This window comes from Choristoneura fumiferana, chromosome 19 (genome assembly GCF_025370935.1).
Source record: "Choristoneura fumiferana chromosome 19, NRCan_CFum_1, whole genome shotgun sequence".
Classification (NCBI taxonomy): domain Eukaryota; kingdom Metazoa; phylum Arthropoda; class Insecta; order Lepidoptera; family Tortricidae; genus Choristoneura; species Choristoneura fumiferana.
The window spans coordinates 8,822,173-8,848,751 of record NC_133490.1 but is presented as its reverse complement, the minus strand read 5'-3'; the positions used below and the strand labels follow the sequence as shown (position 1 = coordinate 8,848,751).

The following is a 26,579-nucleotide window of genomic DNA, read 5'->3' as shown; positions in this document are numbered from 1 at the left end:
CGGCCAGGATTACATCGTTCTATTTTATACTTATTTTATGTTTTTGCCAAATAATGAAATGAAATACTGTAGGACGATCAAAATAATAACAATCGCGACCCATTAGGTAGGTACAGTCAAGGGCAAAGATATCGACACGGCCAAAGTTGCAAAAATATGCATACACGGCCTTAATGTTAAGTGCATAAAGTCGTGTATACATATTTTTTTAACTTTGGCCGTGTCGATATCTTTGCCCTTGACTGGCGGGCCGGATTAAATCCTTGGCCCGCGGGCCGTACTTTGCCCATTACTATAAGCTATACCACTCTTATTCTTTATCTCACTCTCGGTGATGACTGAATATTGAAAATAAAAAGTGAAAAATTGTTTATTTCCCTTATTAACTAGTCTAGTATTGCGGCGGTAAACAAACTACCTTTAACGCAACAGTATTTACCTCAAGCGTGCTACAGTCATCGTCATGTTGGCTGATGTCCCAAGCCGCGAGTGGGTCAGCTTCCACCTGCGGGGCGCTCTCTGGTACCTCTGAATCTTCATCTTTTACTTCTTCTTTTATGCTGTAAAAATAAACACATTTATTAATAAGTATGCGTCGCGCTCTATATAGCAATAGGACTCGTTTATTACACCTTACCTTAAGGAACGGTTGACACGAGTAAAACTAGATACATGGTTGGTTACAATATCTGTTTTTTGTCACGTTCAAAAGTTTAACTGTTGGGAGTTAACTGTTCTACCTAAGTATTACCTATCTTTTCGGGGTTTTTTTTTTCGTAATGACCAAGTTAATTTCGTCTGTTAATAATAGTGTTGAACAAAAGTAAACACCTTGCAATAGTTCCTGGCAGAAACAAGTCTTCTCTCAGCATTTGGAGTCTTATAGCCGCCAATACCGCTTGCATCTCTTTCTGTAGACAAAAATAAAGATTAAGGAGGGCGAAGGGTGCGATCTGTATCGTACTGGTAGGTACTGTATACTGCACACGCGTGTATCGGAACCTGGCAACATAACAGTTCCACACACTCACATAGGGCCTCTGTCCGGGCACGCGCAGCACGTAATGCGTGTCGTGCGTGGCGTGTGCTTCACACGCGGCGCACAGGTCCCAGTCCACGCACTGCACGCACGTGTAACGGAACCTGGGAACATACCACTTCAATTGATACACAATAGTATACATACAGTATTATTTATTTGTATTACACAAACTACTGATGTGCCAAAGGAAATTTTCCAAAATTGCGGAATTTTTCATATAGGAAAATTTCGGACACATCTGACAATTTTTATGTTAATTGAAACTTTCCGATTCTTAGATTTCCTATATTTCTTGTGAAAATTTCCAGAAAATACCAAATCCAGAAAAAAAAAATATTATAATATACTGAGCGGCAAAGTCTGGCCCTCAAATGTATGCAATAAATAATAGGTAATTTTGTATAGTGGGCCAAATCTTGTGCCGCTAAGTATATATATTACTTACGTAAGTTACACAAATACTCTATCATACATATGTAAGTAATTATTATGTTTTAATTTAATATGACAATTAAATTTTCAAGTATCGATTACACAAAAATGACTGTGTCGTATTGTATGTTACCCATTAATTATATTTCCACACTCGTTGCACCGGTATTCTGCGAATTCGCCACCTGGTTAGACAAAAATATCCAAATTAATTTCTAAATTTCATCGGTTAAATTCGTTCGCGACTGACCAACCTTAAGCTTAAGCTTTAAAATCATATATACACTTTTTCACCTGTGTCATCTTTAGTTGGCTGTTCATCATTATACATAGACACGTCTCCAAAATCTAGGGTCACTTCTGGAGGGTCTACTGTTTCGTCTAACACCACCTCTGTGTCATCTGGAATTTCGGGACTGATTAATTATTTTACTTTCAATTGTTTGTGTTTAAAATTACGGTTTTACCATTAAAAATATTTATCGTATTGTACTTAAATATTTTTGCCAAGCGCCATCTATGTTAAATGCTTATCTGTACGTCAAAGGTGCAACTGTTCACCTAGAAAGACAGATGGCGCTGTTACTCAATTCAATACCAAAATAATTTCGCCGTAAAATTAAAGCCCGTGTAATATGGACTGGCGAAGAACCGAATCTCATTCCCGGCTCCCAGCACCACTTTTCTAGTTTTTTCAAGGCGTTCTAGTTACATACAATACAATATACATATTTAAGTAAAAAATATAGTTTTTTTTATTATTATTATTTTAGTACAAGGTTTTTGCTAGCGGATCTTTCTGGGACCTCGTCGCCTAGTTGCATTCCCAATCAAATTCAATCAATCTTCAACAACACATTTAAAATCTCATCAATCCGACCACGGAAGTGAGTGATTTTTTATTCCTTGCCTTTGTTTTAAGTCGAAAATACAAACTGAAATATAGATGCACAGAAAATCAGAAAAATAAGACCATCACTGGGAATCGAACCCAGGTCCTCGGTATTCCGTACCGCGTGCTATACCGCTACACCACTGATGGTCAACGGTACCGACACGAATTTCCGCTATCCACCTCATATCTCAGCTTGTTGTTGTGAAGAAACAAACAAGCTTTGTAATTACCTGCTAATATTACATCCGTTTTCTCCCATGAGAAAAGATCTTGTGGCAATATTTCAACTTCTGAAAAAAAAGTTGCATTTATCTAATTAATCTTTATATTATTTATCTCATCAATATTTAATGAATTTAAAAAATGTGTTCACAAACCTATCACAGATGTATTTCGAACAACATCGTCATCAGGTGTATTTGGAACAACATTGTCGTCATCATAATTATAATTGGCATTATTTTTCAACGTCATAATTATATTTCACATTATTATCACATGGGAAATTGATGGTAACATCAACAGTTTTGTTAACTCTTGTTGTGCTTAAGTCTATTTTGTGGTCTCTTTTTGCTGTTCCTTCTATTTTCCCTGTAAAAAGGACAGCGAAAGTTTGTATTGTTACCTCTTCACAACTAAACCGCTGAATCGATTTTGTTGAAGTTCGGTATACAGATAGTTTTAGACCCGGGGAAGGACAAAGGATAGTTTTATCCTGGAAAATTGCATAGCCCCCACGAGATAGCGATAAACGAACTCTACACGGATGGAGTCGTGGGCTACAGCTAGTTGAAAATAAGTTGGTTCCTTATGTGGAATTCTGACAAATTCTTTTTCAATGTATTTCTACGATACCCACTCCATTAGTAAAAATTTGTAAAAAGTAGCAAAATATTGTAAAGGAGTCTAAAAATGCAAAATTCAAGTCAAGTCTGCCTTTAAAATACTCGTTGTTCTCTGAGGGTGCCCTTCAGTACCTCAGGCAACTGTTCCACTTTTTTCAAATTCCACTTACAAACTTTTCACTTCCCTCCTATCCAATATTTGCCGAGGACTACTATGAGCTATTTAACCTGTTTTAATATATCTTCCGGAAAACGGAAATTTATCCGGAATACGGAAATTCGTCGAAGAACTAAAGTCACTGACATAGCTGGAAAAATATGCAAATTGAAGTGGCAATGGGCAGGCCACATCGCTCGAAGAACAGATAACCGTTGGGGGAAAAGTCCTCGAGTGGCGACCACGAACCGGAAGACGAAGCTTTGGCACCCCAGGTGGACTGACGACATCGTGAGAGTAGCGGGAAACCGGTGGATGCAAGTGGCGAGTTGTCGTTCATTGTGGCGTTCTAAGGGGGAGGCCTATGTCCAGCAGTGGACGTCTTCGGGCTGATGATGATGATGATGAATATATCTTACTTACCACATTTTGAATCCTCAAGCAAGCTATATGTATGGTCAATAAGGAAATCCCTTTGATTTTGGGACTCCTTGGATTTCAAATTCACATCTTCGATTTTTGTGCTGTTGATATGCTTCTGATCTGTGGAAAAGAATTTTTTTTTAAACAGAAATATTAATCAATATCTACGGTCTGTTCAATTTGCTAAGCGGACACGACAAACCTATTTTAATCTCCGAAGTTCATAATAGGTAAGTGAGATGGGTGATTTACGGTCATAACATTTGCAAAGACGTGTGTATGAATGAAGTCATAGAGTACTTTTAAATACTGGATATAAAGATACCTCTCTTATAAGCTGAAACATCTAAGCAACGGCTTCTTGGCGCCCTCTATAACTATCCGGTGTCACTACTACCACAAACTACATACCTATAATATAATGGATACTTCATACATGTTTGCATTTAGGTACGCGTTCGTAGTAAATTATGAAAGGAAAATGAAATGTAAAATCAATTAAATAACAGCCATACATCACATCCACATCACATTTTCCATAATTGAAAACATCAAACAACGACGAACGAGGGAACTTGCGAAGCACAGAGTACCTTCGTATATTGAGCTGAGATAGAGAGAGATGTCACTCCGACACATAGTGCCTAGTGACATCTCGTGGTCTAAACCAGTCAACTTATAACATTCATAATAGTTCGCTAATTTAGCTAGTATTGACTACTTCCCGGCTAGTGAATATTCAAAATGAGGTCTTTGAAAAAATCGGAACTCATTTTAAATACATACCAGGATCTTCAAACGTAAATACAATAAAACAAAAAAAAAGTTTTGTTTATTATTTATTTAAGATTTGAACAGGTTCAGTTATAAAAATATAAACTACGTGCAAGGTATACATAATGTTATTGTCATAGGTAATAATCGAGCTTCGATACAACTATAAATAAGTTTTGTTAATTTAATAAATCAATTATTACCCGACCGCCTGAAGGAGGGTTATTTTCTATTTGCTTTAATGTGTTCAAAAAATGTAAAATAAAAAGTTTTACCTGACAGTTGCAGGGTAGGAACTGCGTTTCGAGTAAGTCTTTTGCTGCGGGTATGATAGCAAGGCTCAAAATGCAGGTGACAAACTTTCCGGAGATCAAACACGGTATGAGGATCCAATGATAGAATATGACCGCCAATTGCGTCCTTCCATACATTAAATCTTTCCGTATCCTTGTCCGGATTGGGAAATAGATGCATTATAATATTATCTGTAACTGAAAGAGCAATAAAATTAAATAAGCAAATAATTGTGTGATCTTGATTAATTTAATAAATGTGTTTCTTTTTTTTATTCAAATTCATGTAGATACCACTGAACCGATTAGATGAAATTTAGTACAAAGTTTGAGACTGGAAAGGACATAGGATAGTTTTTATCCCGTATCAACAGCTAGTAAACTTATAAAAAGACTATATCGGGATTTAGGATAAATTTAGCTTTATGTATCTTTTTACTTGATCAATAGCAAATAATTATTTAAATCACAGAAATATTGTTGAATAGGCAAATTAAATTGGTTACAGTCCGCGCAATACAAAACTGATGAAATTGTACTAAAATTAAAAGCAAATAGGTACTTACTTTTTGTATCGCAGTTCGGCACACAACATTTCTTCGACATGTTAAAAAAATCCAATTTGCAACGCAAAAATAATCAAGTCCACATAAACGCGTGTCAGTCCAGTCAAAATGAGAGAAGCGAAATCTAAAAAAAGGAATAAGTAATTGATCGTGAAAAGAAGGCTCTTTACTTGTATTATGTCTTTGTCCTAGATTAATTGCGCCGTCTTCCGGTCGTCGTACAAAGTCGTGCTCAACACAAATGCAACAGCCGAAAGTCGAATGAATAAAAAGAAAATTCCCTAACACAATATTGTAGACTATCGCGGTCATTACTAATTTTATGGTTTTTAGGGTTGCCCTTCTGTCAAACTTGGTGACCAACTATTACCCCATAACAACTCAGTGAAGTACTTGGGAATCCATTTCGATCGTACGCTAACCTGGAGATAGCATATCCGAGCAAAAAGGGATCAACTCAACCTAAGATTCCGTGGGTTGTACTGGCTGCTTGAGAGAAATAGCGTCCTGTCTCTGGACAACAAGCTTCTCATATACAAAACTGTCCTGAAACCAATATGGACATATGGCATCCAGCTGTGGGGCTCTGCATGTGACTCTAACTATACTTAAGCAAATTGCCAACACACCCTGGTTCATCAGGAATTCAGAGGTCCATCAACATCTAAGGATTAACACAGTGAAACAAGAAATTCAGTCATATTCAACAAAATACAAGAAGCGAATTGAATGCCACCCTAACCAGCTGGCAGGGTTACTCACTGAGCCTGACCAGATAATACATCTTAAGAGGCGCAGAATCCTAGAACTGGATCAACTAATATGAAGATTCCGCCACAGATAGAATGGTCTCTCGCTGGGGAGCCACCTTTACACGCCATTGATCACGCAACTTGTCTGCTCATAGTCCCCCAACTGATTGCATGATAATATAAAAAAAAACCCGTCCCTAAGAATGAGCTACCAAATTGCACCTCCGATAACGGGGTCTAGTGATGATGCAAAATCTGGCATTAAGTATTTTGTTTCGCGCAACACCCTCGCTTATTTTCACTATCTTCTTAACAAATAGGAACAAATTGTTAACACTAACGGTATCACAAATAACTATGAAAAAAGGACTTTTGGCAAGATTTTTCCAGGCAATCCTATATTGAGTTTTTTTCTTTAGACCACATTTTGACTAAGCAAAAAATTAGTTAAAGATTGTTTGTTTAGTGTTATAAGATTGGTAATTTCAGAATGTGTTCCTGTTAAGATGATTCTGTAGATGTATATTGTCTATGAAAAGCTCTCTCTTGCTCTATGGTCTGTAATGGATGTGAGAATAGATCAAAACTTTTAGGCTTGTAGTTTCAACATACAGTATTTTAATTAAATCATGAAAGATACAAAGGATGACCAAACTATTCTGCATTTATTTGTACTTTTGGAAAAGGCACGGTAGTAACCCCGGTAGAGTTGCACAACTTGCACTTCTACAAAAACACTTTAGGTTACAGGGAACTCTCCTCTCTGCCCTCGCCAAGCTCTACATTTGTTTGATAGAGTAGGAACCCCGGTTAAGATGATAGGGTGCACTACACCACATGCAATGCAAGGGTTGTTTATTTTTTTATTCAACTGGATGGAAAACGAGCAAGTGGGTCTCCTGATGGTAAGAGATCACCACCTCCCATAAACATCTGCAACACCAGAGGTATTATTGTAGATGCGTTGCCAACCTAGAGGCCTAAGATGGGATACCTCAAGTGCCAGTAATTTCACCAAACTGTCTTACTCTCCATGCTGAAACACAACAGTGTAAGCACTGCTGCTTCACAGCAGGATTAGTGAGCAAGATGGTGGTAGCAATCCGGGCGGACCTTGCACAAGGTCCTACCACTTGCAAAATAATAAAATATACTACCTAGTAAAAAAAGGTAAGGTTAATAAAATATACTACCTGGTAAACACAAGGTTGGGACTGCAATATTACTCAGTTTTTTACAGCTTGTGTGATATCTCGGCTCAAAGTGACAGTGGCAAACTCTGCGTTTTTTAAAAATTGCATTGTTGTCTAAAGCCAAAATTTCACCACTTATTGTATAAATCCAAGTCCGAAATCTCTCAGGATCTTTATTAGGGTCTGGAAACTGGTGAAGCGTAAGCGTAACATTGTCTGAATCTATCAAACAAAATTGGAGAAATTAAATAAATATTTAAGTATTAACGTATTTAGAGCAACCTTAAAACTTTACACAGACCAAGCATATTTCAAAAATACCACTGTATCAAAAGGTTTTATGTATAAATCAATTAGGTACCTTTATTTCTCCTAGTTTTGTTGCAGTTTGGCACACAACACTTTTTTTCATTACCAGAATTCATGGTCGAAGTAATTATGATAACCAAACCACAAAGAAGATAATGGAGTCTTGAAATAAGCAGGGCTTAATAAGCCAGAAACAGAATCATCGGGGTCCGAAAAAAAAGTAAATTCGTACAAAAAATGCTAGCTAAGCTCATTCCCTAAGAATCTGAATGAATTGATTTCGATCGAATTAAGTTTCAGTCAAACATCGTAGGTCACCGTATAGTGATTACTTAAATTTACTTGCTCAGTGGTAGGTCTTCTTCTTCTCTTTTAAAATATGGCTTTTCTGTCCTAATTAATAGGACAATTTCGCCAGTGTCAAAGTAGTAAACACGAACGAAACGAACGAATTGACATTTTCATGTTGATGTTGACGTATGAAGAAAATGCGTTCCGTTTCACTCTTCACTTCAGTTCAGTATACAATTTTGCAAGGAATCTCTACTGTTTCAATATTTTCCCTGTTACATTCATTACATGTATAAGTTGTGTTGATGCGTTTTTTTAATAATTGTACATAAATATCGGTCTCTATAATAATAGTAAAATTATATGCTACTTGGTTGACCGAGCGAACTCTCGATTTCTTTCGAGACAGCAGGGCTACTACAAAAATCGAAACTCGAAGTTCGTATCGTACCGTCCTTCTCGCTCTCGTATTAAATAGTATAAGTGTCAGAGGGACCGCACGACACGAACTTTAAGTTTCGTAGTAGCCCTGCTGGCCTTGGTACTAGCCTCCCAGGGGGGCTACTACGGTACCACGGCTACTACGGTCTCTCTCTTATTAAATAATACAGGTGTCCCACGGCTATGCCACATGGAGGGAAATTGAAGATAGACAGTCTTATAAAAGTAATTCAATTCAATTAATTCTTTTTTCAGTAAAATTGTCTAAGTATCTCCAATATTTAAGATACTTTTCCTCCATGTAGCATAGCCCTGGGACACCTGTATAAGCGTTAGCGGGACGATGTCAAGATACAAAGTTCGTATTTGGCACTTTGTAGTATAGGGGCATAGGGCCAGTTTAGCCATTCATCAAAAGCAGTGTCAGTGGAGTTACCCAAAACTATTTTCATAAAAAAACAGTATATTAATTCAATTTTCACTCCAGGTAATCATGTCAGCCTCACGGATGCGTGCGTACACAGTTCTCTACCCAAGGAAAAAATCAATAACATAGGTAGTACCCTGAAACCCAAATCCCCAAGAACTCTTTCTTAAAGTTTTGAGATCTGTGTTATTTATGTAGGTACAGTACAGTGTTATCAAATCAAGCAACTGTAGCTAATAACAATGTTATGCATTATCTGTTCTTCAAACCAGTTAACAGTGTTTTTTAAAACACCCAGATACAGGATGTTAAACCAATATCTACATTAATTAAAGTGCCAACTAACCACTGAATAGCAACATAAAGTTGTATCAAATGAAAAAGTGTGAACTACTGTGAACATTTTTCCCCAGTTGTCCACAGATGGGAACAAATGGGAGGCAATTTCTAGCAGTACGCAACCACCTAATAAGTGTGTACTTGTGGAAATGTAAATGTATCCTACCTTTTTGAACCGCAAACCGCAGACAACTATGAATTTAATGTCTGCCCAGTAGTTCAGTTCAGTGTTTACAAAGGGGTGCGGAAAACTGGGAATAGGTCAAAAATTATAGTTATGGTAATACCTGGTAAATACAGCGATGGCAGGGCCAATGCATTTAAACGGTTGTTGCGATTCCAATCCTTTTTAGTGAAATGAATATTGCAAATTTTTTTTTTCCTGTATATTTCATAGCGAGTCAAATTTTTTAGTGGTTTCCCTGCAATTTCTACCCAGCGTTGGTAATGCTCAGGAAATTTGTCTGGATTAGGAAAATCGTGTATGGACACACCTGGAATATAGTAAGACACATTAATCAGCAGAAGCTTTTTTTCTAACAGTAAGATATAGATTAGGGTTGCCATAAGTGTGGGGACACAGACTGGGACATTCAAAGAAAAAGTAGTAGGGTAGGAAAATAAGGGTAGAAAAAAAAGGAACTTTTATTTATTACAACAATTATATGTAACTTAGTCCTTGCCTAGACATAAAACAACTTTTAACACAGTCAATCAATGCCAGCAATCCGCCAGTCTGGTTCTCTGTTGGTAGACGCTTTTTGCTACAAAGTAAAAAATGCATGTTATCGGCTATGTTATATGGTAGTTTAGCTAGTTAGTAGTGTTTATACCTAGTGCCATCCACGAAGACGCGTGATTTTAACAAAATTAGACATTAATGAATGACTCTACCTATATCGTAGGTATATTATTATTTACCAAGTCCAGCCAGCCAGTCGTAAATAAATAGGGTAGTAAATAAGTATGATTTCTAAACTGGGACAATTTGCTTATCGGCCGGGACGCCGGGACACCATGGTTCAAACCGGGACATGTCCCGGCGTACCGCGACGTATGGCAACCCTAAAATAGACGTTAAAATTTTGTTTATGTAAGTAGTTCAAAAATTAAACTTTTTTCATACTTTTTTTCACCAATATTTTATCAAATAGGCAAGCTACCCTGTATTTTGCGTATTCTATAGCTTTTAATACTTTAATTATTTTTTTTGTTACAATAAGTATCTATCAGTCAATATCGTTGCAATATCGTCAATATGGAAAAATAAACATAACCTTAAACACATTTTTAGACGCAACTTATTGATGCTATGCATAATCCTGTACTATAAAAAAAAATCAAGAAGTATATAAGTACTTATACAAGGTACAAACCTATAGTGGTACATCCAAAAACACAACGTTTTCGATTGAAATTAGACATTACAAAAAGAGTGTGAAATCGTAACAACCAACACTATAACCCAACTATAACCACACAACGTCAGTCAAGTCTTACAAATCGAAAACAGCAAAATCACTATGTTTTAGATTAGACAAGCTAATAAATAAGAGACACTATGTATACCTTGTGTGTATACCTACTCAGATGGTAAAAAGACGTAAACAAAACAAACAACTGTCCAGTCCACGCTTCTCATGTATAGCAGTATTGTACAATCACAGACAGTGGGTTGAAACTCCATACAAAAAAACTAATGTACGGAGCTAGTACATTTTGTGTACCAACCTCTCCAAAATAACTTATTGGTTGCCATATTTATGAAATGATCTGTGCTTGCTTAGAGGATTTCACTTAAATTATTACATTTTAAGCTGTGAAAAAAAAATAAGCGGAATAAAATATTACTAAGATAAAGAATACAATATAAAAATAATTTTGACTAGATATCCTTTTTTATTTAAGTAAATGAAAAAATTTTAGTTCTATTTTTCAATTTTATATGGCAGCCCACAAACCTTCATCTGCTGCGTGTGAACGGACGCCTTCGCGAGATTTTGTGTTTGTATTTTCGTGTATTTTGGTGTTTTGTTTTGTTAAAAGCGTTGAGTTTGAGATTATTTCTCCTCCGCATTAACTTTTCTTTCACTAAAGTGCATTTATTCGAGACAGGACTCTAGTTTTTACCGTTATTTTCGCGGCTGTGCTTTACTAAGAAACCATTCAACATGAGGAGATGCGAAATTTGTAGTATTCAAGAAAGACATTGTGAAAACAAAATTTTCTTTGCTAGATTTCCTCTAAGTGAACATGTGTAAGTAAAGTTACTGATAAATCTGATAATAGGTGTTGAGGTTATATTCGGCTGGCCGACGTCAATTCGTATTATATAGTATCACGACAATTAAATTTCATTTCAGTTGTAAGCAGTGGGTGAAAGTAGTTGGCAAGGAGGACCTTGCATTTTTACCCATTCCAAAACTTCACCAATTGCGTTACGTATGTGGAAATCATTTTGATAAACAAGATTTCACAAAATCGAAAACCCGGCTGAAGAAGAAAGCCATACCAAAATTGGGACTTACCATGCCACCTCTTTCTGAAGAAATTCTTAAAAGGTTTCCCCTAAAGATGGCAAGAAGCAGCCAAGGTAAACACTTTTTATTTTATTTTCAATTTATCTCTATTGCAACTTGACTTACTTCATCTTATAATAATAATAATAAAATAATAAAAGATATTGATTTAATAGTTTGTTTACAAATTCTACTTAGGTACATAACAAATAATAAGTACAATCAAACTATCAAAAGGGACAGCGACTCAGCTTATGCCTGCGCCTTGCTGAACAAAGTCCTCATGTTTTTCAGTCGCCCCCATAAACCATAACCCTAATAAATACCATCAATACACATGCAATATACACGTGATAAACCACACAACTGCATCGAGTTTGGACTTGTTTGTCGTCTTGTCGAGTACTTTGGTAACCAGGGGCATATAGCACAGTCAGCAATAAAATAATAATAATAATATCTTGTAAAATGTGTTTCTTTTCACTTACGATCCACACAATCAAAAATCATCATCATCCCAGCCTATATACGTCCCACTGCTGGGCACAGGCCTCCTCTCAGAACAAGAGGGCTTGGGCCATAGTTCCCACGCGGGCCCAGTGCGGATTGGGAACTTCACACGCACCATTGAATTTCTTCGCAGGTTTGTGCAGGTTTCCTCACGATGTTTTCCTTCACCGCAAAGCTCGTGGTAAATTTCAAATGTAATTCCGCACATGAATTTCGAAAAACTCAGAGGTGCGAGCCGGGGTTTGAACCCACGACCCTCTGTTTGAGAGGCGATAGCTCAAACCACTAGGCCACCACGGCTTAATCAAAAATAACAATGAAAAAATTTTAACGTTACTTATAGTGTGAATTTGGTAACGTTAACAAGCCCTGTCCATGACATGAAAATAAATTATTATTAAGAAAACAACTTCTTTTTTTTTTCTTTAATTCGATCATTTAATTAATAAAAAGCGCACCACTACGTGCCGTTTTTTGACAATCTATATCGATAAAAAAGCACAACACTATGCTGTTATAATTTCGACTGTTCCTAACAACACTACTTGTCAATGTGACTTTTTCAGCCATGTTTAGTCTGTGCAGTTCGTTTCTTGATATTGGCAACCAAAATGCACTGAATTCATACTACAATCATGGTCAATTTTTTGTATGGAGAGTTCAGACTCTTAAAACGCAGTGATTATATACTCTTTGATCACAGATTACAAGAATAGTAGCTCTATAATAATATTTTTCGGATAGAATGGGTACGATGACACTTGCGTTAGTTCCATTCCATGCCATGAACGTTTCAGGCCAATAATTTATAAAAAAAATATACTTGAATCCCGAAAGAACAAAAAAAAAACAAATATCTATATAGCTTAAAAGATTTCGTAATAATATACAAAAACCACTTAAAAATGTATTATTATGTTTTAAAACTAAAAAGATAATTTTTAATCTCGTAAACTTTTATCGCGTAAAACGGAACTCTATTTCTGTAGTGTCTTTGTATCGAGTGTTTCGTGTTGTTTGATGTTTTGAACAGTTACTTTGTTATTCAATTTGGTTTTTTTTTTACCGTTATTGGTTTTGATATAGTGCCAAAGAAGACCGCATGGTTTGTGAGATCCCGATAGACAAGCAAAAACACTTGCTACGCGGGTGAAGCCGCAGGCAAAAACTAGTTTAAATATAAACTATCACTAATTGAATCGATTACACACCCTTAGCATATTTAATCGAGAATCGCAATAAATCGATTCGAATTTACATTGTCACAACCCTTCAATTGCTTAATGACATGTGTCACCGTACCCATCCATCCTAATTCCTTAGGCATCCTATTTCATAACAACGGTATTGATAAATAATGTTGCTTTCCCCTTCGGTAAAAAATCAAAATGTGGGTTATGTCTGCAAAGTTTTAGAAAACTTGTGGTTACTGTTTTTCCAACCTTTGCTGTTTTTTGAGTGATTTGATTTGTGAAGTTTTTAAAGTGTTTTAGTGCTTCCTCCGTTAAATTCTCTTCTGATTTAGCGTTGAGACGAGATCGACTGATTTTATTATCTATTATCTCACTACTGAACGTATTTGTTAAATATTATGTCTTTTCTCATTTGCTGCGTGCCTGAATGCATGACAAGAAGTGGAAAAGGTACCTAACCATTCTAATAAATTAGTTTCTCTCATGAAATACCTATTGAACTGAGCTTGGCAAAGGCAAATGATATCGCTAGGTATACATTCTAAGGGGCTGTTTCACCATCCAGCGTTAACTGACGGTTAAATGTGATGCCGTCTCCGTCTATTCGAACAAAACAAATAGAGACGGCATCACACCTAACCGCCAGTTAACACTAATCAATGGATGGTGAAACAGCCCCTAACTGTATTTAAAAGCTTAATAATTAATCATTAACTGTTGTTAAAATAGGGTTTATTTTTTTATTTATTTTTTTGATCAATGTTTTTGGCGCCGCAGCCACATCACATTGTTATTATGCCTGGAGTCTCTCTCCCAATAAGGCTGATCAGATGTACCAAGACCTCAATAAAATATGAAAAAAAACTGGCCAAATGCGAGTCAAGACTCGAGCACCGCAGGTTTGGTACGAATAGTTCCGACTATCACGGGATTCGAGTCCTGCTTTTCTTGCTTTAGCTGAGCCCTGCGCCTAAGCAAAATGTATTTATATTGGTCACTTGGTCACTGAAAAGTTAGGGTTTTGCTATAAAAGTTAGCCTTTTACCAAATTTCAAGTTTTTAGGACAGCTTGCAGGTAATTTGTATGGATACACCTTTTTTAATGAGGGTATATTTTGATCGGGTTGACTTTGAAGTTTAATTTTTACATAGCTTCAAGGGACTGCGCAGCAGGTTTGAGTATTTGATATTAATTTTGACATGCTACCTCCACATCGAAGATCGTCCCATGTGGAAAAATATGCTATGTCTCTGATTAAGGATAACAGATGGAATGATGATGATGCTACTTCCACGCTTTCCAGAGAAAAAGGGTCCTAAAAGACAGACAGATCATATAAGCCTTTATATACCTATATTATAAGTATGAGGGATCATTATATGTGATCATTTATGGGGTTCCGTTTTTTTGCTTTTGAGGCACAAGTTCAAATTTGTTTTATGAGAATTAGGCCCAAGTGCACATATATGTAAGAACAAGTGCGCACTTGTGCTTTAAATGAATCTGAAAAAAAGAGTAGAACATAAGTTATTTTTATTTTTAGATGTAAGTCTTCATGCATTCCCGGATCCAACAAAGGAAAAGGACAGATTTCGAATGTGGGTTCAGAATGTTGGTGGTGATATTGTTAACCTCGATGACAAATATGTTTTCAAGAATAGAAGAGTGTGTCATCATCATTTTGAAAAAAAATATCATTATGATAAACAGCGATTAAGCAAAGCTGCAATACCCGTACTTAGCTTACCAGGTATGCATGTATGTATAAAGAAACACTTTGCATTTATAATGATAAGTCATGATAGGTAGGTAGTCTGGTAGTTGACCTATGACCTCACAAGCAGAATGTTTTTGATTCAAACCTCTCAGTTTTTTGGGATTTATGTGCGAAATAACATTTACGATGAGCTTTTCGGTGAAGAATACATGATGAGGAAACCTGCACACACTTGTGAAGCAGGGCCCCATTTAATAAAAATTACAATCCTACAATTTTGTAAAAAAGTGTCAAATTTGTTAAGTTGTAAGAGAAGTGCTGTTAAATATAGCTTACAAATAAGTAAACAAATTACAATTATAAAACTTACAATTATGACAACTGTTAATGCTGCTTAATAAAAGTTTACATATGTAGAAAACACCTGTAGATATCGATGACAATATTGTACTTACAAATTACAAATATGTCATTGCAAATTAAAATTTAATAAAATGTACATATTTGGTGAAATTTCATAATTAACGAGGGTAGACTTAGAAGTTCGATTTTTTTTTCGGTTGGCAGAGTACCTTGTTATTTGTTTGGTTCATTACGAAAGTCATGGAGCAAAACAACAAAATTTCGAAACTACATTTTCACGCCAAGTAATGAACATCGACTCGATCGATCGATCATTGAACTCGACGAAATTGACAGGTTCGGACTTGTTTAGCCGGTGGCCGAGTAAGCACAGACGCGTGGTGGGGGACGCTACTCACTACTAAAAAAATCGGCCAAGAGCGTGTCGGACACACCCAAAATAGGGTTCCGTAGCCATTACGAAAAAATTAAGTAATATTTTTCTAAGGATTTCGTATTTTATACGGAATCTTCCAAGTTTACTTGTACCTTAGACTGCTATTTACTCTTAAACTACTAATAATTCTCAAGCAAACTTAGCCGTTATAGTTTTCCTTGAAAGTTTGATATACTTACTACCATCCTGATTTTTTTCAAATTTTTCCACCCACCGGTTTAGGTTTTCGAGGGGCGGGGGGACGCTCGATTTTAATGAAAATTTGCAAAGTTGAATATTTCGCAAACAAATCACTGAATCGGAAAATCGTCTTTGCAACCCAGTAATGGTTTTAAGAGACCTATCCAACGATACCCCACACTATAGGGTTGGACGAGAAAAAAAAAATCACCCTCATTTTACGCCTATGGGAGGTACCCCAAAAAGAATAGAATTTTTTATTGTATCATTTTGTCGGCATAGTTAACATTAACATATATATCTGTGCAAAATTACAGCTTTGTAGCATTGATAGTCCCTGAGCAAAGCCGCAGACGGACAGACAGACAGACATACATGGCGAAACTATAAGGGTTCCGTTTTTGCCATTTTGGCTCCGGAACCCTAGAAACAGAATAAAATGGATTGTCTCGACCAAATTACTTACCAACTAATCTGCTCGACTAATTTTTTTGGTGTTTAGACACGTTTCGCTACTAAATTACTCACTACTAGACTAAAATACTAGCCTAGTCCGAAAAAGCGTTAAGCGTGGCGCGGCGCGATACTCGAAAATCGCGGAGTGAGCCAGCGCCTGATTGAGCCAAAAAATTTGGTGTAAAAAAATAACAAAATTATGACGGATGGACAAAAAATATTATTATAATATTAAATTTTCAATTATTGAATTATTAAATTACTTATTATTCAAATATCAATTATTAAATTACTTGATATTCAAATATCAATTATTAAATTATTTATTATTTACATATTATCCAAAAATTCCCTCAGAGAGTAATAACATTTCTTGTGAAGCCAACGGAAGTAACGGAACAGTTGAGTTTTGAAGGAATTCAATGGGAGTACTTTTATGGACTCCGGTAAATTATTGTAACTTTTTCGTAATTTTTTCGTAATGGCTACGGAACCCTACTTTGGGCGTGTCCGACACGCTCTTGTTTATTTCCTTAGTTTGTAGGTAGCATTCGAACATGGCGGATGTAGAAAATATGTAATTTTGGGATTTCTGTTTCTTTGGCTAGTTATCACAAAATTCTATATTGCTCTCGTGTCTGACATTTTTTAATGCGCAAGTTGTCTCCACGTGATTTCTGGAATTTCACTATCAAGTTGCAAAAACTACAATCACCTTACACGTAAGGTAGACCTGATCCAGTGGTATCTGTGAAGTTCCCACTTGTCCTCCCTCTTTCAGAGAGGAGGCTGGCCACATGCCTCCTCTCTGAAAGAGTGAAAGAGGGAGGTGTGGTGTGGTATATTGTATATAAGCTAGAGCTGATGATGATGATAGACTTAACAACTTTATTGTTTTTTATAACAGGTTCAAGTCAAATTAAAGTATCGGCTGCAAGAACAATAGACACCTTCAATACTGATTTGCCTACACCAAGCACTGCAGGTAATTCCATGGTACCTACTGGTACTGTGCATTTTGTGGGATTTGCACAATTTACCATTTTCACTTCCGTTGATTGTAACTGCCCCATGATAACATGCGAGACTGACTAGTTTTGGCAAACTATTTTTTTCCAAAAAATCTACAAAAATGATTCGTACAGTCGCCATTACATCTCAAAAGTCTCCGGTAAGTAATAAACAGGTTTTAAATACGGAACGAAAAAGTATCCAGTAGGTAGGATACAAATCTCATACTCATAACATGAATTGAAATTATTTTTCAACATAGATTTTTACCCGACTGCGAAGAAGGAGGGTTATGTGTTTTTAATACTGCAAAAACCTCATCTTTGAGTAATCTTCATTAAAAAGGTTGAACAATAAACATACAATTTTTTATAAAAATAAACCTTTAATTATGATTTTATTAACATTTATATTGCTTGAAACATGAATATTAATAGATTACTTGCAAATTCATTCAGTCAAAATACCACGCACATGACTTATCACGCTAACACACACGAATATTTACCTCGACGTTTCGGCAACATTACAGTGGCCGTGATCACGAGTCGACTCCTAATAAGTAAATAAGTAAGTGATAAGTCCAGTGCGTGGTATTTTGACCCTATGAGTATAAATCACGAAAGTTTAAACTGTTTAAAGACATTAAATTCATTAAATTTGACAAATATTTGATACAACTTTAATGCCGGCGCCACACATAGTACAAATGTATATTTTGATCACATGTGAATGTGAAGCACCGGTATTTGCTTATTTGTTCAATATTTGATCACACATTGCACTTTACCATGCGTTGTCGGTTTTTCGAGCGCACATCAAAGCGTTCAAAGGTCAATCAAATGTAATGTCGAGTAGGCTCCCACACTTGGACAAAGTTTAGTTGCTATATAATAATATGAAATAAACCTATGTTGTTCTGTTACGATACATTTCACACAGACATTCACTCGCCCCTTCTAGGCCATTAAATTATGTCAGTCAAAATTAAATGTCGCGCATGCGCACATTAGCGCAGGACACGCTTATGAGCATTTTCGCTAAAACATATACCTAGCAACGGCATGATGATGATGATGTGATCCTGTTATCCCTCACTAGGGACATAGGGCTCGTAGAAGAGTTGCAACGGCATAGTTAAGGAAAACCTTAGATGAATGATTGGTCTCGCGCGCTCGCTCGACTAGATACCGCCGGCGTACTTGTCAAATGCGGCAACAAATAGTACGCCGAAATCGGCGTACCTGAGCCCGAGGCGAGTCAGTCGCCTTGCAAACTGTGCGTAATGTGCATGTCCCGAATTTTTGTTAAATTTTGGTCATAAACCGAAGTAAAATGCCAGTTTTCGCTTGCGAGCGCGCGAGACCAATCATTCATCTAAGAGGAAAACTTAAATTGTCAGTTTTGTGACGTTTTATTCCATATTAACTGTAGGGGAAAATCGTCACAAAACTGACAACTTTTAACTTACGCCGTTGCTAGGTACATGTTTTACCAAACCAACGTCTAGCAACGGCGTAAAGTTAAAAGTTGACGGTTTTGTGACGATTTTCCCCTACAGTTAATATGGAATAAAACGTCACAAAACTGTCAATTTAAGTTTTCCTTAACTATGCCGTTGCTAGGTACCTGTTTTAGTGAAAATGCTGTTATGACACGGTTTGCGTGCTTATAGCGCAGTTACAATTCCTTTGTTCGTAGCCCGTAAGCCCGTAACGCATAATTGCCATAAATAATTTTAGGTAAGTAATGCAAAATATTCACAAAATTATTCTAAGTAATTAAGTATAAAATAAACCCGCGTAGCTCACCCAAACAAAAGCTATGAGATTTGACATTTCGGAGACCTCGCGCTACACTAGCGCCTCTAGCGGCGAATTCATACGCGATAGCCCTCATAGTCACTAGTTGTCATTGTCACTGTCACTTGTCATGGTTGTCATGTCAATGCCGAGATTGCCAAGCCAACGCAACGCACGCAATGACAACGAACGTTCCTGACGTTCGAAGTTCGTGTCGTGCGGTCCCTCTGACACTTATACTATTTAATACGAGAGCGGGAGGGACGGTACGATACGAACTTCGATTTTCGTAGTAGCCCTGCGCTCATAGTACTTCGGTCGTTTTCAAAGAATTCGAAGTTGATCTCGCGAGTGTAATTTTGAGTTGATTAATTTATGTAGCTTTATCCTCTCAACTTTTTAGTTATCATTACATATTGCTTGCAATTATGTACAATAAGTGCTGTGTTGTGAGTTGTGATAGTAGGCGAAAGGACGTCCATTTGTATAGGTTCCCAAAATCCGAGACAGGACTCAATAAATGGTTAGACTGTTTAAATTGCGAAAGATTGCGAAGCTTGAGCTTGCAGCATCTTCGCAAGAATTTCGTGTGTGAAAAGCATTTCGAGAAAAGGTTTCTTGCCTCTAGGCATGAGAGGTGTCGTTTACGTGTGGATGCCTATCCAACATTGTTTACTATAAGCGAGATTACTAGTGGTATACCCCTTCTTCAAAACACAAGTAAGTGTAGACATTTGTAGATATTTGAATAATTTGAGACAGTATACTAATTATTATAGCCACCGGCACAAAATTTGGCCCAATCTACATACAAAAATTACTTATTTCGGCATACATACGGCGAGATTTTTTGCCGCTCAGTATATAATTTTGTATGTACTTAAACTGTTTTTTAATTCAGTGGAATTCTGCACCCGCGAGTGAGCAAAGAAATTCTTTTAGTTCACTATGGACCTCAGCAAAGTAACCTGATTCAATAAATTATTCTGATAGATGTAAAATTTTTATGTTTCGGAGATACCTAATACTTAAACATTTTTTAATTTTAAATTCCTTTATTAGGTACTAGACTTTACCCACGGCTTCGCGCGCATAAGTAATTAGATACAGCAGTTTATTGAAATTCCACGATTTTACAAAATTCCTGTGGAAATTACATCGTGGTCTTTACTGACATTGCATTATAAATAACAGTACCAAATTTCATGACTCCATAACCAACTGACGAGGTTTTGAGATTTTATCTTGATTCCGTGAGAATATTGAGTAAATAGTAGCGTGCATATGTATGTATGTATGGGAAACGAAACAAAAACGTAACAAAAACTAATAAGGAGATTACAATAAAATCAATAATAATGACAAAAATAACCTTGGCTATGAAATCGTAAATGACAAACCTATTGAGATGAAGATTGAAACTTAATAACTATCAATAATAATTTAAGTCCAAAGATTTGCGATAATTATATGTCTATAAGGATACAGGAGACAATTTATTTTTTACTTATTATTGGTTGAATAATTTATTACGTCTAAACAGTTTAATCCAAAATTATTCTAACTACATTATGATTTACTACATTGTCAAATGTTATTATGTATAGTAAGAAATTTGTGCTTTCCATTTCCTAGTTTTTGTTTTATCTCGTTAAAATTTTCAGGAAATATTTTTTGCCTCATAACTAAGAAATTACAGAATTCCATGGAATAAAAACAGTTTAATTTAGTCTGCATCCACAAATTGCATTGCATAAAGGTTCAGTTTGTTTAAGTGAATCAAATCTGTTACTTGATTGATATTCTATGTAATGACTATCCCAAATCCCAATCGGCGTAGAGTCCTAGCGCTTTGGGCCTCTTTGTGGAGCTCTCTAAGAGACTTGTGGAGATCACAGGGGTTCTTTTTAATTTATGATGGTACATGAGATTTGGCATGCAGTAGTGCTAAAGTTGTATGTGATTGCCCGCTGTCATACATACTTACTTGCTCATACAAACTACCACAATCAAGCAAAACTTGATTTTGTATAATAAAAGAAACTAGTTCCCAACCACGACTTTGTCCGCCTGCCCCACCGCACTGCTTTATTTTGCAAATAAAAAAGACTTAAAAATATTTTTATCTTTTTTGCAATAGGGTCTTAAAAATTTAAAGTTGGGCTTAGACTGATAAGTATTTAGATTCATAGATAAGACGTTTATTTGTTACTGCAAACAAACAATCAAAATTACATAAATTAGAAAAAAAGAAAACAGTCCTAACTTAAAAGTAAACAATTTTCAAACATTTTCAATATAACAGTTTTGTACCTGCCTACCAAAACCGAAAATGTATTTTTAATTTAATGATTCATAACATGCAAATGAAAAGAGAGAAAAAAAACAATAAATTAAGCAGCATCACAACAAAAATGCAGCCACCCTTCAGTTCCTTCACCCTACCCTACATTTTAAAATTGCAATTAAAGTCAAGTACTGAGCAACCACTTTTGCTTCTGCAAGAGAATTAACTTAATGTGTTTTATGAAAGTTTTACTTAATACAGAGTCTACGAGCAAAAGTCATGCTCTATCTATATTTTCCAGATGATGCAGTTCATGTTCATACTAAACATGATTATAGGCGTCGGCATGATGACCATCCCTACTGCAAAATTGAAATCGCAGAGATATGTCGGAGGAAGGAAATTAGTAAGTTCAACTTTTTTATTAAAAACCTGATAAACTGCAGACGGGTCACCTGATGTTAAGTGATCACTACCACCCTTTAACACCTACACAGCATCATTGGAACAGCAGGCTGGGGGATAACTATGATAAGGTAAGAGTACAGAGATTTTTACAAATTGTTGTGGACGGATCTAAAACCATTCATGGCGTTGGAGCCCCTTTCTTGGATTAGCAAGTGAATTGTTAATAAACCATATAAATTACATGCAGGACTACGTATTATGAGAGCTGAACTGGTATCTATGTACAAGGCATTAACATATGTGCAGGAAATGGGAAAAAACCAGGTTGTGATTCTACCAGATTCAAAGAGCGCGCTTCAACATCTGGCTCGGTGTACCTCGAGGACCCGAGGAATGCCGATAGCCTACGATATCTTAAAACTGGTGTACAAATTGCGCTCTGATGGTGTCCAATTGGTCTTCCAATGGATACCATCTCATGTTGGTGTGGGAGGCAACGAAGAAGTTGATAGAATGGCTAAGTTAGCAGTAACGGATGGTATGTGTCTCTTGGATAAACCTTATTGTGCTGAGCTAATGCAATTAGCCAGTGAGAAGTGTTTTGCAAAATGGCAGGAAATGTTCAATATTGAATCCATGACTAAGGGCATTTGGTACGGCACCATAGAGAGTAAAATCTTCATAGTACCCTGGTTTGATAATTCCAGCCTCCCCAGGGATCTTCTCGTGTGGGCTTTTCATGTGCGGTCTGGTCACATTCCACTAAACTGTTTTTTGAATTTGATGAGAGTTGTACAATCACCTTTGTGTATAGGTTGTAATAAGACTGGAAGACCTTATTCACTTTCTTTTGGAATGTCATCAGAATAAGGACATGGATGGTATAAGCTTGTTCAATGGAGGTCTAAATGTAATTCTAAGTCGACCGCTTTTAGAAGAAGCGATGCTGATTTACAGGTTCATTAGACAAGCCTTTGCATCCAGAGACGTGGTTTCAGTGCAAGGGCAGGCGCGGCGCACACCGCGATATAGGTGCGATTCTGTATGTACCTATCAAAACACCCCACGCCGGCGTGGGTTAACTCACTAGGGCCACAGTATAACAAATTTCCCTACAGTAATCCGACGGAGACGTCTAGACAGAGCAATCGTGCGGGGCGTGAGGGGTGAGACGCGGGTGGGAGCCGCCCCAGCTGCATACTTCGCCGGTCTTAGTAGCTTGGGACAAGTCTTCTAGGGCTATCTCTTTTTTTAACATTTAAATCTATAATATAAAAGTGAACCGCCAGAACGGAAAAAAAAACGAGACAGAGCAGGATAGCGCTCTACATCACCATTTTGACACGTTTCTCCCAAACAACGCATTATTTCTCTGGGATTTTAAAGCAATTCGATTCTTTGACCTTGGGATTCGCGAAAAACTTGAGCAAATATGATATTGGGTGTACTATGGGTGAGTATGTAGGTGAGGTAGACGACTATTGTTCCACTCCTGCTGGCTCGTGCTGAGTCACCGACTTCGAGCTAGTAGGTACCTAGAAAAATATTTTCATGGGTTTTGTAGTCGGTTCCATTTTTGTTTTTTATTTTTGTGGAGTCGGTTTTACTTTTTTGTTAAAATTTTTCTTTATTTCTCACTTTTTATTGATTCGTAGCCAAAGCATCTCACAATGATTTCATTAAGCCCAAACACGACTTAGTTACCTACGTTTTTTTATAACAGAGTTCCGTTGCCTGCCTTCTGGCTTCAGCATCAGATCAGTTCGAAAGAATCATTAACTTGAATCTTCTTCTTAGTCGTTTATCAAGGTACATATATTAATCATGATCGTTTATAGACGAGCGAGCATTACTTATAGTTCAGTACAATTAGCTGAAAATTTGGCAAAATTAATATAATATAATAATAATAATGTTTATTGTACTCAAAAAGAAGTGTTACAAGTAACATAAACTTAAGTTTGTACAAAAGGGTCTTAAGTAAGTGGTCGAGCTTTCGACCCCTAAACTAGGTTTAAACCTGTGCCTTAGGGGCTTGAGTTCGTCCGAAATTAATGTCTTAAACAAACATGTTCTTGGACAATGTAACAGCACATTAAGCAGTAGTAAAAATGAAATATATGACAAAAATAATGATAGGACGTCATCCCTCGGTGACAAGAATTTTGGTTCAGTAGTGATAGGTTTCAATGGGATGAACGTTGGGATACTTACAATCTAACTGTAATAGTTGAGGTAGATATGACATTGTGATTTTAAGTAAATATTGAATATTGTCTCGCCCCGGAGGGTGGGGGGGGAGAGTGGATAAAATTTAACTTTGCTCAATAACCTACATATCCTGATAAATAAAAGTCTTGCATTAATTTTGCCAAATTTTCCATACATTTGAATTTAGTTTTCTTTGACGAGTTCCATTGGTCATCTACGGTCTTCTTCTTCAGGTCCAGCTTACCAAATGATACTTTTTGAACGTTGATGCTTATCTTAATGCTGAAAATGCCAAAATCGCCATAAGTGTGCCTATAAAATTTGAGGTTTGCCCTCGATTTCCCTAGGATCCCATCATCAGATCTTGACTTGGTGACAATGGGACCACCTCAGAAAAATACTCGTACGAATAAAAAAAAATTTTGAAAATCGGTGCACAATTGACTGAGTAATCGGTGAACATACATAAAAAATTAAAAACTGGAACATAGAACCTCCTTTTTTGAAGTCTGTTAAGAATGTTTAAAATCCTTGAATGGGGTGACACTCTTTCCCGGCCCGGATAACACCGACATGGAAATACCGGTCCTGTTTTTTGTGTATTCGCCCATATAAACTGACAGGAGCTCCTATGGGCGTGCACACGGAAAACAGGGTCGGTATTTTCATCTCGGAATTATCCGGGCCAGGAAAGAGTGTCACCCCTTCGACAGCTGAAGTTTGTTTACGTTTAGTTAAGATATACCTATCCAAACCAAGTATGGTTCCGTTTATTGCCACGTTCCCTCACAGATTACTTAAATTGTGACTTAAATATACAACGTAAGTTCCGTCTTAGATCTTGGGCACTTGGCCCGCATCTATGGCTCAGATAATGTAAATGACAACTGTCAAATAAGTCCATTCGCCAATTTTCATTATTGCAGTTTCAATTCAAAGTTGAGAAAGTGAAGTTTTGCACTCAATATTTGGAGTTTGATTTTGCATTCATGTACAATAAGTGCTGTGTTGCGAGTTGTAGTACCAGACGACAGGACTTAAATCTCTTTAGATTTCCAAAATATGAGAAACATCTCAAAAAGTGGTTAGAGTTTATAAATTGTGAGAAATTGCGAAGCATGAGCTTCCAAGACCTTTCCAAGCAATTCGTGTGTCTGAAGCACTTTGAGAAGAAATTCTTCGCATCAACGCACGTAAGAACTCGTCTGCGTTATGGCGCTTATCCATCGTTATTTACTGACATTGAGATTTCCAGTGGGGTGCCCCAAAATGCTCATCAAGTGGACAACTTAAGTAAGTACCTACTATTTGGAGATTTCGTGTTAATTTATCAGTGGTTACAATGACGCCAAAGGTTTCTTTGGTAAAATGTTATGCTAATCTTGATGATTTTTATGAAGCACCAAAATATAGTTAACATGTTTGCATCATACTTATTGTTTGGGTTATGGTATACCATAGCATATATTGTATTATGAGTCTATTGGTAGTCCCCATGAGGGCCCAATGCGGATTGGGGAGTAAGAACACTGATCTTGGAATTACTTTTTTGATATGTGGGTGAGGGAGGGTTTCTTCACAATCTTTTCCCTCACCAATAAGCTTGTGGTAAATTTCACTCTCAATTATGCACACAATTTATGGAAATTTTAAAACATTTAAAATTCGTTATTTTTCTATTACTTGCCAACTTTTTTTTGTAATTGGTGTAGATATTTGCAAATCATAAAAACCCAAACTTGTCTTTACTAATTTTCAGAAAATGACATTTATGTTCATCATTCCTATTCAAAAAACAATCCACATGAAGATCATTCCTACTGCAAAATCGAGGTTGTGGAGAATCATCCATGGGTTCAAATGGGTAAGTATGTATTGAGCGAAGTGGTTTGCTTCATCTTTCATAATGCACCCGTTGTCTGTTTTTTCCGGATAAGTACAATCTACGGCTCTTCAAGGTTAGAGTGAATAGGCTGTTACTGAACCTGTGAGATACACCTTTGGCCTCATCTGCACTTAACATCAGGCTCCTGTCTCAGTCAATCATGGTCAATTTTATGTCAAAAAAAAAGATTAAGCCAAGAAAATTTTATTATATTGTCACCACAAATTAAATGACTTAAACATTTTGGTTTCCCTGTCTATTGTGCTAGCTAACCTATTATTGTGTTACCATTTTGTTTTACTTTGGTTTTCTTAAATAAGATTTGCTTCTTTGTTAGTTTTTCTCAATTATTCCACAAAAATTTATTGATAATTAAAAATGTGGTCTGATAGAACTGTTCTTAATATATAAGTTAATGTGT

The 26,579-nt window shown here is 36.5% G+C and overlaps 2 protein-coding genes across 16 annotated transcripts in view; one reads left to right on the top strand and one right to left on the bottom strand.

The window, feature by feature from the left end:
- LOC141438576 (uncharacterized) overlaps positions 1–8,398 on the bottom strand; it is a 14,091-nt gene extending 5,693 nt beyond the window's left edge. The window contains exons 1-10 of the mRNA XM_074102446.1: positions 8,024–8,398; positions 5,428–5,551; positions 4,844–5,059; positions 3,795–3,914; positions 2,600–2,659; positions 1,769–1,876; positions 1,608–1,659; positions 1,032–1,143; positions 832–911; positions 426–560 (exon numbers count right to left, since the gene is read on the bottom strand). Of these exons, the coding sequence (XP_073958547.1) occupies positions 426–560; positions 832–911; positions 1,032–1,143; positions 1,608–1,659; positions 1,769–1,876; positions 2,600–2,659; positions 3,795–3,914; positions 4,844–5,059; positions 5,428–5,467 (923 nt within the window). The 5' untranslated portion in view covers positions 5,468–5,551; positions 8,024–8,398. The remainder of the gene's footprint in view (positions 1–425; positions 561–831; positions 912–1,031; positions 1,144–1,607; positions 1,660–1,768; positions 1,877–2,599; positions 2,660–3,794; positions 3,915–4,843; positions 5,060–5,427; positions 5,552–8,023) is intronic.
- LOC141438559 (uncharacterized) overlaps positions 1–26,579 on the top strand; it is a 100,498-nt gene that overhangs the window by 60,984 nt on the left and 12,935 nt on the right. The window contains exons 1-5 of one of the 15 annotated variants that reach the window (XM_074102414.1): positions 11,088–11,436; positions 11,543–11,772; positions 14,946–15,152; positions 17,462–17,539; positions 21,956–22,060. The exons of 3 other annotated variants lie outside the window; for them this stretch is intronic. In XM_074102414.1, coding sequence (XP_073958515.1) covers positions 11,351–11,436; positions 11,543–11,772; positions 14,946–15,152; positions 17,462–17,539; positions 21,956–22,060 — 706 coding nt within the window. In that variant the 5' untranslated portion in view covers positions 11,088–11,350. Of the gene's footprint in view, positions 1–11,087; positions 11,437–11,542; positions 11,773–13,222; positions 13,852–14,945; positions 15,153–17,461; positions 17,540–19,061; positions 20,088–21,955; positions 22,061–25,103; positions 25,567–26,579 lie in introns of those variants that run through there. 11 more of the 15 variants (XM_074102413.1, XM_074102415.1, XM_074102417.1 and 8 more) reach the window with 11 other exon arrangements.